Source organism: Diprion similis, chromosome 3 (assembly GCF_021155765.1).
Source record: "Diprion similis isolate iyDipSimi1 chromosome 3, iyDipSimi1.1, whole genome shotgun sequence".
Lineage (NCBI taxonomy): Eukaryota > Metazoa > Arthropoda > Insecta > Hymenoptera > Diprionidae > Diprion > Diprion similis.
In genome coordinates, this window is record NC_060107.1 from 15,246,896 (window position 1) to 15,264,580 (window position 17,685).

General features: G+C 35.6%; 3 protein-coding genes across 4 annotated transcripts; 1 reads left to right on the forward strand and 2 right to left on the reverse strand.

Moving 5' to 3' along the window:
• Positions 1-404: 404 nt before the first annotated feature.
• Positions 405-4,592, reverse strand: LOC124404312 (solute carrier family 66 member 2). Of its 2 annotated transcripts, none has more exons than XM_046878347.1 (7): positions 4,101-4,592; positions 3,886-4,022; positions 3,482-3,665; positions 2,625-2,733; positions 1,342-1,464; positions 1,006-1,213; positions 405-923 (listed from the first exon to the last, which is right to left on the reverse strand). In XM_046878347.1, exons 1-7 carry the CDS (start codon positions 4,301-4,303, stop codon positions 661-663), a joined length of 1,227 nt encoding a protein of 408 aa, XP_046734303.1. In that variant the 5' UTR covers positions 4,304-4,592; the 3' UTR covers positions 405-660. The 2 variants fall into 2 exon arrangements, with proteins under 2 accessions (XP_046734303.1, XP_046734302.1); XM_046878346.1 differs by having other exon boundaries at positions 406-923; positions 3,482-3,698; positions 4,101-4,591.
• A 491-nt stretch (positions 4,593-5,083) lies between these two features.
• Positions 5,084-9,151, forward strand: LOC124416822 (conserved oligomeric Golgi complex subunit 4). Its single transcript, XM_046898174.1, has 10 exons — positions 5,084-5,214; positions 5,299-5,496; positions 6,134-6,508; positions 6,585-6,793; positions 6,917-7,112; positions 7,247-7,494; positions 7,737-7,959; positions 8,121-8,387; positions 8,475-8,660; positions 8,822-9,151. The coding sequence occupies exons 1-10, from the start codon at positions 5,152-5,154 to the stop codon at positions 9,077-9,079; spliced, it is 2,223 nt and encodes a 740-aa protein (XP_046754130.1). The 5' UTR covers positions 5,084-5,151; the 3' UTR covers positions 9,080-9,151.
• A 1,974-nt stretch (positions 9,152-11,125) lies between these two features.
• Positions 11,126-17,239, reverse strand: LOC124416821 (putative leucine-rich repeat-containing protein DDB_G0290503). The gene is made up of 15 exons (XM_046898172.1): positions 16,964-17,239; positions 16,729-16,866; positions 16,405-16,452; positions 16,234-16,331; positions 15,677-16,160; positions 14,743-14,892; positions 14,087-14,332; positions 13,927-14,007; positions 13,711-13,848; positions 13,438-13,626; positions 13,226-13,363; positions 12,691-12,837; positions 12,296-12,543; positions 11,666-11,867; positions 11,126-11,566 (listed from the first exon to the last, which is right to left on the reverse strand). Exons 2-15 carry the CDS (start codon positions 16,792-16,794, stop codon positions 11,363-11,365), a joined length of 2,439 nt encoding a protein of 812 aa, XP_046754128.1. The 5' UTR covers positions 16,795-16,866; positions 16,964-17,239; the 3' UTR covers positions 11,126-11,362.
• Positions 17,240-17,685: the final 446 nt, after the last annotated feature.

Consider the following 17,685-nt stretch of genomic DNA (forward strand, 5'->3'; position numbering starts at 1 on the left):
GGCTGGATTTATCTAATTGTAAGAAAATTCAATGGAGTGAATTTCGCGGCGTTTTTATAGGATGAAAAATATTTTTTCTCAGAATTGATTTGCACGAATGTTTTTCTACAAAATGGTACCCTCACAAATTCAAATATATATAAGGCAACCTGAATATCATAGGATCAACAGCAGCGAATATGTAACGAAATATTTCCATTTTCCTGCGGTAACTTTGGAAAAGTTATAATCTTAGCGACTCGGAACGCAGCGCAACTGATTTTCCTAGCGAAATGACGTCGATATAACGTCTGCATGACTTCATCCTAACAATCCTTAAAAGCATCTAAAATTTTACAAAAAAATCGATAAAAAATTGAATCTCAGAATTGATTTGCGGAAGCATTTTTTTATTTTTTTTTTTTGCTAGTTGGAAAGAAGGCTTCCATTTCCAAAACGATAACTAGAATACCGTGGAACAAATAATTGCGAAACCGTCTCTTACATGATCCATGCCATGTCTCGTAATTAAGGTATAGTGTATAGTACGCGATTACCGATGTTTACACAACATTTTTCTACGCAACAGTAGGTCGTAAATATTTATAACATTCGCAATCATTGATTTATACAGGTATATATAATTTCACGTACATGTTGTTACGTTTATTAATCTCACATTCACTTCATTTTCCATGGTGGAATAACATAACTACGAACGTACCCTTTCACGAATATAATCTTAGTTATATATTTTCCTACGTAAGCAAAGAGGAAGAAAATTGCGAAGTATTGTATCCATGCCCACTTCAATTCTTCCCATAGTCCAGGTCGATAGTGAATCATTTCCTTGGAATAAAATATTTCCGTTTGTACTACAGTTTCTTCTTCGACGGAAAATCCTCTCTCCCACATCAGTTTGTCATTTTCAATTTTAATCGCGACTTAAATTCAAACACAATATTCAAATATTAATAACAATTACTGTGAATATCAAATTACAATCCAATGATCAGTTAAACTTACAGTTCCTACTTGCACTTTCTGTGAGCAATTCGAACAGTGTACGATCATTTATATCTGTAGAATAATTGTAAATATCATGGATGCCCTGATTGTGCAATAGAATTTTCTGATCCAATCGCAAGTCACCAACAATCGAGATTTTATGAACATTTGTAGGTATTGTGTATTGAAGAGCAGCCATTGCTTCCATTGTCAGTTTATTTCTCTCCTAAAATTAATAAGCAATAAAATGAAGTTTAATTTTACCCCAAATATTTTGTCATTGTCAGATTATTTTTACACCATTCATGTGATAATTATGTATGTCTGATTGAACTTAATGGTAAGTAAACAAACCCTCAACTCGTAGTTGAAGAACAGTAAAAGCCTGATGGAGTTTATCGGGATTTTCGCAAAAAAACGCAATTCGAATTTCAAAGCATCGTTTAGCCCATCGTTATTGTAGTCAAATTCCTTTACCTGAATGTTTAAAATAACAATATCAAATAAATGAGAGAATATCGACGCTGTTCATATTTACAATACTGAAAGTTCACACCTGTACCAACTTAACGTAATAATTAATGCAGCAATAATTTATCGATAATAATTGTGCAAAGCCACCTTTGTTATTATACAACTGTCCGTAATGCTGTTACCCTTGTAACTACGAAAAGTAGAACAAATAATTGGGCTGACATCTTTGTTACTCTCGGCTATCAATAAATATTTACGTTTAAATATTATGTCTGGTTTTTCTGAGTACGCGTAATTCCGGACCCAAAAACCTGGAATTCAATAGACAACGTTGGGTAATCAATTAATGGAATTCAATCTACAAAATTGGAAACTCGCCTCCTGTCAAATGGATCACAATAATTGGAATTAATAGTATTGACAATGTAACAAGCAGCACAAAGAGCGTTCCGCAAGAGCGTAAATTTGATTTATATTTATATTGCACGCACTCGGAGAATATATCAACCACCGGCATGTTGCCGCTTCTAGTTGTCTAGGCAACTGTCGTAAACTGTATGAAATAAAGTTGCACGATAGGCTAGAAGGCTGCCCCTTAACTTTTCGAATCGGAAGATGGCGCTGGATGCCACATCAAGTGATAATTTTTTTAGCTTGGTCCACGCTTGGTCATATCCTAAGGTCACATCTACCAATCCATATAATCCAGATAGATTCAATATCTCAAAATGAAAGTGCCACACTTTGCACGACGTCTTTTGTTTTGCTTTGTTATTCGTTGAATTTATTTAAAAAGATCAGCTGATTGCCAATCTCGGCGCCATGTTCGATTCTTGATTGTATGTTTATGAGATATACATATGTAGACGTTAAAAGATGAACCGATTAGACGAATGATTACATGGTTATTTATCGATAATATTAATAATAAATTGGAAATATACAATTGTACTAATGCGATCTTAACGCATAATATATAATAAAATTATAATAATATAATATATATTATTTACAAAGGTAGAAGTAAAAAATTATTCTTGTAGTTTATAATTATTTACAAATTGCAAACATATTACTGATATTTAATCAGACCGTGTTTGTGTTTTACTGGGAATTGTTGAATCTCTGTACAAATACACTTGACTAAGAATGGAAAGGTCTACTATCACTTGAAGAGCTCCACATATTCCAAATTGCACTGGAGCTTCGCGTGCAATAAAGTAGCATGTTTTGAACGTATCGCCCATGGTCCACATGGCCACCATTGTAATACTGGGAACATAATCAGTGCATTAGATAAGATATAAAAACACCAGTGATGTAAATTTTTTTCAGGTGTTTCGTTTGGAAGCAATATTTTATTTTCGACCTCGAGCTAAAAAATGTTTTTTACACAGCAAAACAAAAAAATTTCTCACTGGAGGACATCTCTCAAACTCATTTAAATAACGTGAAGAAAGAGTCGTTTTCTTTGGAATTGTTACCACTGAGGCGCATTTAATTGTGTAGATTTGATCCTGGCAGCATTTTGTAAAGAATTAAATTCTCTAGAAAAGATCTACAGATCTTTAGTAGATAAATTGTTAATAGTCCTTTACAGTACAAATTCAAATGATAAATTTGTTGGCATTTAAAATGTCGACAAATTGCTTCCAGGATCAAATCCCAAATCACCAAATGCAGTTAAATTCAGTGATAATAGAGAAAAAAAATTACCTTTTTCCCATGTTACTTAAATTTCAAATTCCAAGAGGGGCATTTTGAAAGTGTGCTTCAGAGATGGCCTTTTATGACAATTTTCAGATTGTTGAATATAACAAGTTTTTAGGTTTTTAGGCATTACATACATCCGACATATACAATCAAATGTTTCAAATACTCAAACACATGGAGATGAACGCGCAATTGTCTTTCTTGCATCACTATTTCAAGGAAAAAAACAAAATATCGAAGAAAGTCTAAAGTGTCTTTCATATTTGTTGGTTGTTTATAAGAAAGAATCCATTATACGAAGCCTTACCTCATTCCGTCCGTTGACTGATTACGGAAGTTGTGAAGTAATTGAGGAACACCAAGCATTGCTTCTGTTAGAACTGCTAGCAGTCCAACCATCTCAACAAATATTAACACATCCACAAAAAGATACATGATTACCGCACCCACTGCTCCAAATAGCAATATGAAATCCAGGTAGGATTGAAAGTCTGTCCATTGCCAAAAGAATTTAATGTCCAAATCTATCCAAATTATCTGTTTTTAAGTGAGTTATCTATAACTATGTTTCATTTAGATTGCGTCAATCAGTATCTATATCGACATAAAGATGTGCAAGAATTTCAATCAATTGCTTCAATAGCACAAAAATTGTATATATACGAATACAATAATTACAAATATATAAGTTTATCCATGATTTATACATACCTGTGAAGACTCGCTCCTTCGCTTTGATGATCTGATTTTTGTTTTTTACACTAATGCATAGTTTTATCATGACTAACATGGTTATATTCATCAGTATGCTTTGAAGTAAAAGAGGAGTTTCGAAATGCTTTCCAAACCTGAGAATATAAAGAATGGAAGAAGCAAAAAGAGTAATACAATTATGTTGGTATCAAGTCTTAGCACCAGATACTAACCAGAATAAGATGCGTAAAGTATTGGCAATAAGCAGCGCTAGACATACATAGAGTGAAAACCCTTCGGAATCTTCTTTACGTTTAATCTCTCGATATTGAGGAATGTACGGCACAACACCGCCAAATATCATTGCTCCAGAAGCAACGTAACCTGCCAGCTTTGCGATGCTTAATTCTTCATAGCCTTCGAAAATGTCACCCATTTTTACTGAATTCTAATATACTGGTGATCGTGAACGTCGAGTAATTGTCAATTTCTTGAGGTTATGTTGATAATATGAAATTATATTCCTTATAGGAATATCATGATGATAAATATCTGCAGAGATGAATAGGCTTAACTTTCAGAGATATCCCATGTGAAATTCACATGTCAGTGTGATTTTTCAGGTTATATAGTATACTACGTAACTGAAATTTGGTGATTCATATTTCTTGTATACAAACAATCTAGATGAATTTGGTTGTCAAAGGTGTGTAGCAGTGTGTAGATGACAGATGATATACGAATGCGTATACATGGCGTACACAATAGATTAGATTACAAAACCGCATACTACAATATCTAGAACGAATTGGCAGCACTGAAAACAGTTTTGTGTCTCTCTTGCTCCCTTTATTGTTGCCAACTCCCTACCTCACTCTTTTAGTGTAGGGCTAAATACTGGATATGATTCCCTAGGAATCATGGCCTTTTTGTTAACACAGTGGTTTGAACAATTCTTTAGGTTTCAGAGAAAACGTGCCAATAATGAATCATAGCATTAAAAGTTTCTTGATAGTGAGACAGAGCTGACAGTTTACAATTCGCCAGAAGACGAGGGATGGGCTCGAAATTTGTGTCAGTGCTGCCAACCACTGACGGAATTTTCACCCTAGGAATACAACCAATCCAGTGTGCTGGAGTGTACGGAATATGAAGTGGAGATGTGTGGTATACACACTATTCTTACGCCGTGGCATGTATACATATATATGCAGCAAAAAAGTCTGTTAGATGATGTGGTGACAGAATCAGTATTAATGGAGAAGTAAATGTAAATATAGGGAAATGGATCAGACAGTGACTGAAGAAAATTTGCAACAGATATGCGCGAAATTATCCGACACAGAGGTACAAGTTAAATCAATATTTCTAAACTTTTCACACCGCATGACGCAATGTGAATGATACATGTTTGATTTCATTATTTTTCAGGTCGCTGTAAACAACGAGTTGGATCTTATTTTGTCCAGATATTGCCATGTCGAAGCGAAACTGCAGAATATCAGTAAAGTTCTTCCTAATCTTACGATAATCCATTCCGAAGCTGACAAACTGGGAGAAATGATCACGTTTACTAACAAGCTTGCTGAAAATGTTAGCGCCAAAGTTAGACGACTGGATTTAGCACGTGTACGATATGCACATAAATTTATATGCATCTCATTTATTCATTCTTTTCAGATTTACTGTCTTATTCATAAATGATCTAATTAGCTGTAATTTATCTTATGTTCGATTATTCATTTATTTATTCACTTACTCATTCAATCATTCAGTATCATTGACTGAAATCCATTGCAACTGCTATAATTTTTACCAGTAACTGTTGAATCGCTTCAGTTTTTGCTCAGTAAGATTTGTTATATCAATCTTACATACCTTGGCTGAAATTAATTTCAGAAAGTTTTAGTTTTGTCTCAGAATTTTCTTATAATTTGAGTATCTCTGACAAATTTTAACAATTTCAACAACACTATTCTACACAAAAAATTGAATCCACTAAGAATATTCAGTTAAAAATTGACAGAAAAGAAATTCGTAGATTGGATTATTTCATTAGTTCATGTGAATACAATTTCAAATTGAATTTCCGGCCTTCTTGTAAGACTGCTCTCTTTATCAAAGGATATCATAAACACTCAGTTAACCTGAAACTTCTCTTTTACTTCACTTTTTCACTCTTTCCGCTTCTAGAGTTCTTGCAAATACGTGAATCTGAAGTAGTGTTTCTACAGCTTTAAATATTGTTATCATTTTTTGTTCACAGAGCAGAGTATCCGAATGTCAGAATCGAGTGCACGATGTTCTCGATTTACAGTTGTGCAGTCAAGGTGTTGCTGCAGCATTACGGAACGAGGATTACGAACAAGGTGCTGCACATGTGCATCGCTATTTATCCATGGATAGGCAACTCCTGGAGCGAACAGCTCAAGACGTTTCTGGAGATCACACAAGCATTTCGAGTTCACTAGTTACACTCCAGCAGGCTGCGCAACAGCTCAGAACAGTCATAACTCACAAGTTTGACGAGGCGGTAAAAGACGAAGACTTGGCGTCTGTCGAACGGTTTTTCAAAATATTCCCTTTATTGGGAATGCATAACGAAGGCCTCAGCAAATTTTGCCAGTATTTGTGCACCAAAGTAACTATTCCTCAAAATAAAATTAACGCGTCTATGGTCCATTCATTTTTTTATACCATCTGCTTTTTCATTCAAGCTCCAAGAAACTGCTCAAAAAAACTTGAAAGCTGCGCTCGACGCTAAACAGACAGACAAACGAGCATCAGTCATTTATGCAGACACCATGACCCTTTTGTTTGAAGGAATAGCGCGGGTCGTTGAAATTCATCAACCAATTATAGAAACTTTTTACGGCCCTGGAAAGTTGCTACCTACTGTCGTAATTTTACAAAAAGAATGTGATAGGTAAAGTAAACTCGTCTTAATCCTTAGTCACATTGTTCCACAGTTCCATTCACAAATTTCAATTCATAATTAAGGGATTTTTTTCTTCTGCTTAAGGATTAATTCTATTGCCTTCATTTACAGACAAATAAAGAAAATCGTCAGAGAATTTATGGTACATAGAAATGTTTCGAAAAAAGTACAGGCGATAAATGACCTGCTTCGCAAACAGAGTGCAGATAAAATCGATCCTAAGGATCTTGACTTACTCCTTGGGGAAATAACAATCATGCATTCTCGTGCCGAACTATACATCAGATTTCTGCGAAGACGAATAACTGTGAGTAACTGTACTTCATGGCTATTGAGTTTAAATAATATGTGAAGGGTCCTTGTTAAAAACCACGAACTTGAACCAAAAATGATATTTAATGCCAATGTATGCCACAAGGCTTTGACTTTCTGCATTAACAGAACGACTTGGAGATTGGTGTAGCGAACAATGATCAGCGAAAAGATCAACTTCAGGAATTTGAATTGTATATCGGTAAATGTGAACTGGCTCACGCTATGCAAGAGTTGCTAGGTGCTTATCTGGCATTGGAGAGATATTTTTTGGAGGAAAGTGTGAACAAAGCGGTCGGAATGGACACACTGGACCAAGATCAACAAACGTCGAGTATGCTCGATGACGTTTTCTTCATAGTACGCAAATGCATAAGGTTTGTTTCAAGTTTGAGAGCATAACTCCCGGGCTTATTCATTAAGGGTATATATATATATATGATCATGTTATTAGAATTAATTAGTACGAAGCATTATTTTTGATAATACCGTCGACCATTTAGCTTGGTGACATTTTTAGCAATAGTGATATAAGTTTCGAAAATTCACTCATGTTTACAATCGCCTGTTTGTACCTCCATAATTCAGGCAAGGATTCAGATTATCAAATATCTTTCAGACGCGCAATTTCAAGCTGGAGCGTCGACGGTGTATGTGCTGTTGTTAATATGGCCTGTGGTATTCTCGAAGGGGAATTCGCGAGCCAACTAAGAAACAGACTGCGTCAAGGATATCCCGCAGGATACTTAGACTTGGCTCAAGCTTACAATGCTCTTCAGACTAGCATACAGCACGGTCGTTTACAAGCATCGGACACAGAACTCGCACGGCTCATGTTTCTGGTAGTATTTACTTCTCAGGATTCGAACGTCCTCGATGGATATAATTTCGAACTATCGATTGCCTCCGTTTGGCTATGTCGCTATCATAAGTTTTTTAAAAAAGCGTTACCATGAGTCAAAATAGATTCATTTCAAAGTTTTCAAATTTACACCAATCACAGGCGTACCTGAACAATACAGACGTCAGCATCGAACACGTTGAAACATTGACAAAGAGCCTTGGTGAAGAGATAGCAACGGCGTTTCCCAATATGCGAGAAAAAGAAAGGGGTAAATTTGACAGCTGTTTAGCTGGGTTACGAGGCGTAACGTCAACCTTGCGTGCAGTTGTCGACTATGGGCTAGAACAGTTACGTGCAAGCGCTGTTAAACCGAGAGTAACGCCTTGGGTGGATTCATTTCTGTCATTGAATCATCATATAAACGAGGTAAAGGTTGCAAAAATATCTGCAAGCAAGAGACGACCGAATAACTGGGCTCCGATCCAAAAATGAAATTGAAATACTCATTTACAGGATGAATTACTGGGATATGAAACTGAGGAACCGTTTGTTCAGACTCTCGTGATGAACTTGGAGGGATTGCTGCAGGCGTTCAAAGGCGGACTCACACCTTCAAACTATGACGCGCTGATCGGCATTCTGACAGCGGAAGTTACCGCCCGTTTCGAGAAAGTCGTTCTAAAATCAACCTTCAACAGGGTACGTATTTTCAATAGGCTTATTCATCATCGTCGCAACTGCTCACAATGGCGAAAATAGTTCTCGGTTCAGTCGAAACAGGCAGTTACGAAGCTGTGTCGATGGATTCGATTTCTATCTGCCCATGAGTAATTACTATCCTTGGTTTTCCGATTCTCCAGGCAGGTGGACTTGTACTCGACAAGGAAATACGAGCTCTGGCAGGCTACTTAGCCGCAGCAACTTCTTGGTCTGTGCGTGACAAGTTTGCCAGATTGACTCAAATTGCAACGGTCCTCAGTGTCGAAAAAGTTGAGGAACTCGCTGACTACTGCGGTGCCGATGCCGTCGCCTGGCGATTAACTCCTGCTGAGGTCAGACGCATCGCTTCTCTGAGAACGGACTTAAGACCTGAAGATATAAAGAGATTGAAATTGTAATACGATATTAAAGCTACTTGCGTGTTTATGAGAACATGAATTGTGTAACAACAATAATAATACAATGTAATGATTTGGAAATGCTTTTTGATTTTCAATTTCCTTGAGAAATCAGTTTGTCTTACCTAAACTTTAGTTTCCAACGAAACTGTATTTTAATTGAATGTACACAGAGTTTACAAGATGCAATCTTATAGACGATCAGTTTTTAATCATTGTTAGCCTTTGCCAGCGCATTGAAAGATGGCGCATCGCTTTCAATTACATGAAACAAAATATAAATGATACATCTTCACACGACACACAATAACACAACAAGATACTCAACGTAAACAATCGCAAGTGCCAACCTCTGAATTTAAATTTAATTCGGGATCAGGATAATTGCGCAATGTCTGATTCAGGTGAAATTGTGATGGAGAAAGACACTGCGAATCCGACAAACCATGACAGCAATGTTGTACTGCGAGAGAAACGATCTGCTGAATGTGTAAAAAGAAATTTTGCATCGCAGCCTGTAATTTGTTTGGATGATGAGCAATTTTTGGCTAGAAAAATATCCTCGGCTCCTAATACTGGGACAGAAATATCTTACGACGATTTATGCGGCAAATGGTCATTTCCGGATACTCCTGCATATCAGAGATATGATATTTCCCTGTTTCCTCGGATATACACTTGGAAATTTATTGATGAAATTGATGTGTTCTATTTGAAGCAATTTCAAGATGATAAAGAAGCTGTTCTAGCATTAATTAGTAAACAGCTGCTTGCTTTCTGTTGAAATATTCATAAAGTTCTGTGTATCGTAATGAAATATTCTGTCACTTCAAATTCTTTCTACAACTAATTACTTTTATCAAAAAGTATAATTAAGCAAAATTCGACTTTCATGCTGCGTGTTCTTTTTTAGTTACAGCTAAAAGTAGTAAAAGTAATTGTCATAAGGTACTAAGCATACATTATTGATCAGAATTAGTTAAAACTTGGTATGAATTTTGAATTTTTTACAATGATGTAATTTCACTGCAAATGGATAAAATTTAACGTACAAATAAATATCATAAATATCGGCCGTATATTATATTTTTTTGGAATGGATAACACATTTTTTTTGGTCTTCACAAGCATCTTATCAACTTCTAATCAATAATGTAATGCGTTCCCTACACCAAAAAGTTTTATTTCTTGAAAGAATCATATCTTATGTTCACCGATAACTTTTTATCATTGTAAAAGTTATTCGATTTTAAGCAACTCATACATATAATATTTCAATTCATCAATTTCAGAAAAGAAGCTACCGGATAAAATTATATTTACCGGCACTAACAAAGACATTTTCCTTCAATTGATGTGGGAAGTTTTCAGATTTTCAAGGTATTTGTTAAAAACAGTATAGCATGTATTGTTCGTGCTATTGTTTCTCAGATTCTAAGAGAAATAGAATAGCCAATTTGTTTACTTACGCATTACTTACAAAGCCACGCCTGGCTTTTAGCCAACGGACACAGAACGTTACATATTGTAAAATATTGTACAGCAAAGTAACCGTGCCAGTTATAATTCATAGAGATAACGGATACAGCGAGATGTCGATTTCCTCCTTGCTTGGACTTTTTTACTTCACGCATCGTTATTTTCTAACAACAATTTGGCGCACTGCTGAAGATACGTACGAATTTTTCAAGGAAAGTCTTCTGCTACATTCTGTTACGGTCAGTTTACATATTCGTGTGACCCAAATCAGCCGTATTTTGTAATTGCATTACAAAAAATTGAGAAAACAAATCAAAGAATTGATAACAACCCGCGAAATGGCACCAGAGATTCCGCTCTTCAAATAATTTTTTCAGCATCCACCGAAAAGCATCGAAGTATTTACGCCGACAGAAAGCAAGCAAGTGCTTGATTTATTCTGGACGATATACATGCGACAATTATCTTTGCTGAGACTTGTTTGTCTACCAAATTACCGATTGATACTGCGACTGCAAAATGTGTCTGCAGATTATCGTGATAAAGAAGAGGAAAAATTATAACGAATTGGCATTAAATGCAGCATTGGTATATTTTGTCTGAGAAAAAATTAGCTGCAATGATATAAGGTATTATTATAAAACATTCGTTATAAGGTGAAAACCAGGTGTTCACTACAAATTTGACTAACTTCTTGGCCTCGCTGGCGCAAATACCACCAGATTGATACATAAACGATACAAAAGTAAAAATACCATTGCCCATGGCAGATGCAGATTCTATCAGATAGCCTTCAGAGTTTCTTCACTTGCTCGTCGACGACTGATAACCACAGTCGCGGCTTTCGTCCAACCCAGGATCGCTTTCGGCCTTGTTTATTGCATTTTTACTCCACCACTGGTTGTTCCTTCTCAACTCTTGAGTCAAATGCTCTATTTTTGGAAACCACCAAGAATTACCGCAAGCCGATGTACGTCGAGCATTTCTTATCGGACCAAGAGAAGATTTCTGGAATATGAAATTGTGATAGTTGTTGACTTTCATACTTCGTATCCAAATAAAATATACCATAAATAAATTATCTATTTATTTTCGACTTGTACTAACTTTTCCTACACGCGAATGGTTGGAGTTTGATGGATCGGTTCGACCGTTGGGAAAATTTGAAATGAAAGTTTGGGAAGTTCTGTATCCATTGTACACACTCTTCATTCCTCTGCCGCAAACAGATGGCTTGTGGAGACGCTTTATTCTCTGTGTCAGCGCGCAATTTGCTCGTCGCAGTTCTCTGATTGTTGCTAGAAGTGCTCTGTACATGAAAGAAGAGGTTTTTGTTCCATTTTCAAGTATCAATGGATCTTATCAGCTCCATCAAATAATGGGAGGACCGAAAAGTACCGTTGAAGAAAACTTTGTGCGGATAATTGTGAACACGAATGAAATAACATATGTGGTCTGTAATAAAAATAATCCTGAGAAAATTTTAATAACACAAGTTGAGATATCAACGCGAGAAAGTTTTATAATTAGAACGTTCGAAATAATTAAACTCTGGTCTTTTTGATCTGATTCATCATCATCATACAATCGGATTAAAAACACCAGAGTTTAATCGTTTCGAATTTTCTAATTATAAAACCTTTTCTCAAATTTTTGATTCCTTAGCTTGTGTTATTCGCATTTCCTTGTAATCATTTTTTACATAATATGGATGAAGAAATTTTTGTAATCCATTACTTTTTTTCAAATGCAAGCTGCATCACTTGCTGTTGTTTAACATTGAGCTTAGATGCCAATGTCTCAACCAAATTCTTCTGCTCATCCATCCAAGCGCGAATACATGACACTACATGTTGCGACTCGGTACACAATTCGGACCGACTCACTGCGACTTGACTCAATTCGGCTGACATGCTGACAAGTGATTTTGCCTTCACCTGATATTCTTGTCGTAATTCAAGCAACGATCTGTGCATATCTTGAAGCTGAAACGAATATTTTTAGTTCGATGAATTGTTACAAACAGAAGGAACAGATCCAATCTCAAAGAAAGAGTTAAATAAGAAGCATCAAATTATTCCGATTCGATGTTTGTATAAATGCTTACTTCATATACGTTTAAGAAGAATTACCTCTGATACGCATTTGAAATTTTTTTGTTCAAGTATGCTTTTCTTAGTAGCAAGGTCGCAATTTTCTTCCAGAGATTGTTGCAGCTGTTTCGACAAGCAGCATTTGACTTCTTCCATTTTCAATAATTTTTCTTGGAGAGACCGGATCTGGAACCGGGAATCAAAACTGACGTTCAATATTATTGGAGATTGAAAATTCGTTATTTATATTCTCTGTCAAATTGGTGGTTTCAAATTGTCTGTATCATTTATATGTATTGTTAAAAAAATAAATAGACAGTTGAAAATTAGAAAAAAAAGGAACAGAAAATACCGAATGCAAAGTGAGCGTTGAATTGAGATTCGTTTTTCGGTATGTACCTCAATTTTGGACGCCGATTCTTTACACATGTTTGTTCTCAATTCCGTATGAACTTTTGCTAGTTCTGTACTTAATCTTTCACGCATATCATCTTCAATATTCTGCTGATATATACATGTACATATGTAACGAAAAATTATTGTGCGCAAAAAAGGTATCGAGAAATTAACTTACGCAGCTTGTGTGACTGTCAATTTGCGTCCTCAAATGCGTATTTTCAGTATCGTTACAACACATCAGCTCGTTCAGTTTTGCTTCTAATTTATTAACTGTAATTCGCAGAGCGTTGTTGTCTTCTTTGTGCTTTTGACACTGTTGAAATCGAATATCAGTAAAAAAAATTTCCCTATTAATTTTATTAGTGTGCTTTGAAAATAGAAACTCACTTCTTGTTGGACAGATTCCAACTGACTGGCGTAACATTTGCTACGGCATTGAGCCTGACAAAGTTGAGAAGTTTTGGTCAAAAGCTCGTTGTGAGCATCCTCCAGTTCTTCGCTGAGCTTGTCGATGACATCTGACAGTCGATTTTCCTCCTGCTCCGCTAATGATAGTTTTGATAGCAACTTGTTTTCCTGAAAATCGAACGTTTACTAAGGCATTAGAATCGAACTATTCCACAGTATTAGATGCAACTTATGACGAGTTATCTCGATTACCATGGATGTGAGCGCGTGTTGTAAATCCACCTCTCTCTTTGTTGCCTCGACTAAAAGCTCCTGGCTCTTGTTGAAATCTTGGGTTACTTTGCGATAATTATTCTCCATCTGAGATAACTGCGTTTGAACACCTTTCAACTGAAATATAAAATGTTCTCTGAGATCCGATTCAACGTTTGCGACAGGCTGATTTTTTATGCGATGATTTCAAGCTACCCTTTTTTTCAAATCGCCGATGTCCTCACTCGCTTTGTTCTCGAATATACCTTGTTCCGCTTTCAGTATAGAATTAGCATTCTAAAAAACGTGTACAGATTACGATCGATGCAATCAGAAGTAAGCTAATCATACTCGTGTCAGTTCTTTGCCATCATACCTTCAGAATTTGATGGTCGGCTTGCAGCTTTACCATGTCATCCGATTTTTCTTGCAATATCAGCTTTAGCGAAGAAACTCTATCGCGGAGTACAGCTAATATTTCCTTGGAAACATTTAATTCGCCAAGACACTCTTCGGTCTGCTCTTCACTCATTTGTAACTGTTTCTCCAACTGTTCCATGTAACGAGAGTTCTCTCTTTTAGCTTCCTCAAAATTCTTGAGCTGATCAGATAGTGCTTTCATCTGGATAATGCAATTTTCATCAGTGCCATAATCGGTCACAAGATTTGCAAATTAGATATTGCCACAGTATTCCACTATCATATGAAATCGGAAAGCGAAAGGCTTAATAAGTGATTCTAACAAAGTTTGGGGTGTCGTAATGGAATATTTCACCAATATTTCTTTTACTCCAAAGTAAAATAGGTCAGATGTCAATCAATTTTACTTTGAAATAGGATCGATTTACAATAAAAATCGAATCTCCACGGAAGTTAAACAAAATTAATTATTAGTCAATATTAAGCAGATCACAAACTATGCAAACACTTTTTCAATGTTGTTCCGCTTTATGGTCCCCGTGAATGATCTCTGACTGTAAAAGTACATCAATAATTTGATAATCGCCCGACTGCATAAAAATATACACTTACTTCTTCGTTTTTCAGATTGACTTCATCGTGTAAGTGAGCAATTGTTTCTGAGCATCTTTTCAGCTTAAACTCAGTATTTTTGTTATCTAGTTGTAGAATCTCAAAATCCTTCCTCATACGTTCATTCAAGTTCTTCAATTCTTCGGTCCTCTAGAAATACGATCAAATAGTAAGTCAATGTGATAATTATGACGATAAGACCTGCATACTAGGATGTTTAGTTTGGAAACAAAATTGTTGTTTTTTTCTTTGCTTTCAGTTCACAAACTTGTATTTAGCAAAAACAAGGTCCTCGTGGAAGAACATCTCTTAAATCGAATTTGAAAAAGTTTTTCTGACAATTCATAGTGTTTATACTTAAATAACACAAGGGACCTGTCGTGTGTTTTTTAGTTGCATTTTATAGAAAATATATTGCTTACAAAAATGTCCAGTGAGCGAGATCCATTACTTTATTACACAAAAGATTACATATTCTCCATATAATTGATAGGAAAATGCCTAACTTCGAGAGCAGCCTTTTGAAATTGTATTCAAGAGATATCCTTTGACATGAGTTTTTTTTTTTGCTATGTACAAGTTTTTCGGCTTAAAGGAGAGAAAAAAATTTTCGCTTCTAAATGAAACCCTACTGTTGTACAGAAAATAATTGGATCAGTTCACGTAATCAGGGTTCACTCGAAGTAGCAAAGTTCGATGCGCATTTGACGGTTTGAACCAAGTACCTCTAATTCTTTCTTGAATTCCTTTAAAATCTTAAGTTCCTCCTCTTTGATTTTAGCTTCGTTGGCTAGTTTCGCTAAGTCACAGTTACATTGTTGAAGTTCATCCTTTACTACGACAGATTTGACTTGCTGATTGATAACATTAAACAACGATAAACTCGGGGTATCGAATGAAATCCAAATACAGATAGAAGACGTGATAAGATTACCTGATTTTTCCCCAATTCTTGTTCCAAATGAATTTCCTTTTCCTTCAGTATTTGCAGCTCGTTCACTACAGCTTCAGTTTGCCTTGTATGATCGCCCAATTCCTGCTTCAAAGATTCATTCTCCGTCCGCAATTGCTCGATATCGGAGTTAGATTTTCTCTCGGACTTCAATTCCTCTTCGAATATTTCCAAGTCTATTTTATATTTCTGTAGCTGCTTTCTCATGTCTTTATCTCTCTCGGTTGAAACCAATATTTTGTTTCGTAATTGCCTCTCAATGTTTTCAGATTTTTTCAATAAATCCTCCAACTCTTTTATCTTCCTGCCCTGGATCTCTTCCATGTCTTTCATTCTGGCATCCCTCGAGGCCAGTTTGCAGGTCAAATCTTTCATCGCACAATTTTTCTGATTTATCTCTGCTTTACAATTACTAATTTCCGTTTGATAACATTTTAAGTCGTTTTCTTTCTTCGTCAAAATCGACCTGAAAAAGAAAACTAACTATTATCCCGTTTCCAAGTTGATTGAGAGTTTATTTTGTCCCAAGTTTACATTACTTCAGTTCTTGCAACTCTTCGCTTGCTTCCTGCCATAATCTTTTCAGATTTTTATACTTCTCTTCTAAGCAGTTCTTCGATTTCACAAGATTTTCCATCTGGAATTATACTTTATGTATATGACGATAACTGATTTAATGCTTTTAAGTCAACTTCATCCTCTACAATTACCTTAGTTGTGATGGTTTCGTATTCTTTGCGGTGGTTCTGTAGCTGATCCTAGAATATTGCCAAAGTATTAGAACAAGTACAAGTTATTCACCCAGTTTACAAATGTATGCTCAACATTTAACGTTCTACACCAGTTTTGGAATATTTTGCAAGCATGTTTAAAGAGTTACCAAAACGCTAGCGTTCGATATTACATTAACACCGAAATCAGAAAGTACAAATTGACAATAGTCGAAATAAACAGGGCTGATAGTAATGTGATAAAGCTTTATTTTACACTTACAGAAATACAATGGAATTCTGTAGAAATCTATAATACACTACCTGTATTGTACTCAATATGGCAAAATATGCCGAGTGTAAATTCGTGACAATTAAAGAATTGTCCATTTGCTCTATCTTTTGCCTCAGCTGATGGACTGCTTCCCGTTGAAACTCTAAGATTGTGTCTTGCTTGGCAGCCTCGCAAATAAACGATATATTAAAGTAATAATATAGTGCTATTCTGAGTAGCGAGCTAAATTTTGTGTCAACGATGTTATTTACTCGGAAATCTTACCTCTTCGAAGCATTGACTGTACTGATATTGGGTTTCGTTTAAATATAGTGTCAGTAATTGAATAGCTTCGTCTTTATCGTTAAGCTGTAATTAACACGAGATACACAATGTTTATAACATTATGAAAGATGTACATAATAATCGATATTTCGTAAATAAAAAGTGGTGTAATTCAGAAAAAGCGACAGACTTAAAAAAATCTACCACTTTCAATAACAGTTCCACCGAGCAACGTGCGAATTTTTCACATGCACAGGCACGAACCAAATAGCATGTACAATTTATTTTTCAGAACAGGTTTTCTTAGCGATAAAAACTGTTGTTCATCCAAGTTTTTCACGGATTTATTACAATAGAAATGGATATAAACAGGATTGCGTTTAACAGATACTGTAAAGAAACCAATCTCATGCTCTTGATATTCAATTTAATTGAATTCCAGATTTACATATTAATGATTAAATAGATTTTGAAACATACTATTCTCACAAAATAAGATTTTAAATCAATTTTGAGTGGATGGAAACGAATTCTGGTTCGAAGTCTTTTAATATAGGCTCATCTAAGTTTAGCATCATACAGTGTATCCATGAGGAAAGTGCGCATCTATGCGCATGTGTCAAGTCGTTCAAATTTTATTGGCCTACAGTTACCGCCTAATTGGGCAGCCGACGAAATACCAATTGCGACTGTCACAAAATCTCTCTAGGAGTTCACCCTTA

Bases quoted from the DNA above. Each gene is read 5' to 3' on its own strand.
- LOC124404312 (XM_046878346.1), bottom strand. From the start codon at position 4,303: ATGGGTGACATTTTCGAAGGCTATGAAGAATTAAGCATCGCAAAGCTG. The intron at 1,214-1,341 runs GTTTGTTTACTT...TATTAATTTTAG, and splicing joins TCTTCAACTACGAGTTGAGG to GAGAGAAATAAACTGACAAT. The intron at 924-1,005 runs GTAAGTTTAACT...TTTGAATTTAAG, and splicing joins AGAAAGTGCAAGTAGGAACT to TCGCGATTAAAATTGAAAAT.
- LOC124416822 (XM_046898174.1), top strand. From the start codon at position 5,152: ATGGATCAGACAGTGACTGAAGAAAATTTGCAACAGATATGCGCGAAA. The intron at 6,509-6,584 runs GTAACTATTCCT...TTTTCATTCAAG, and splicing joins GCCAGTATTTGTGCACCAAA to CTCCAAGAAACTGCTCAAAA. The intron at 7,113-7,246 runs GTGAGTAACTGT...CTGCATTAACAG, and splicing joins TTCTGCGAAGACGAATAACT to AACGACTTGGAGATTGGTGT.
- LOC124416821 (XM_046898172.1), bottom strand. From the start codon at position 16,794: ATGGACAATTCTTTAATTGTCACGAATTTACACTCGGCATATTTTGCC. The intron at 16,332-16,404 runs GTAATTGTAGAG...GTATAATTCCAG, and splicing joins ACGAAACCATCACAACTAAG to ATGGAAAATCTTGTGAAATC. The intron at 11,868-12,295 runs GTAATGGATTAC...TTTCATGTACAG, and splicing joins CAGCTTGCATTTGAAAAAAA to AGCACTTCTAGCAACAATCA.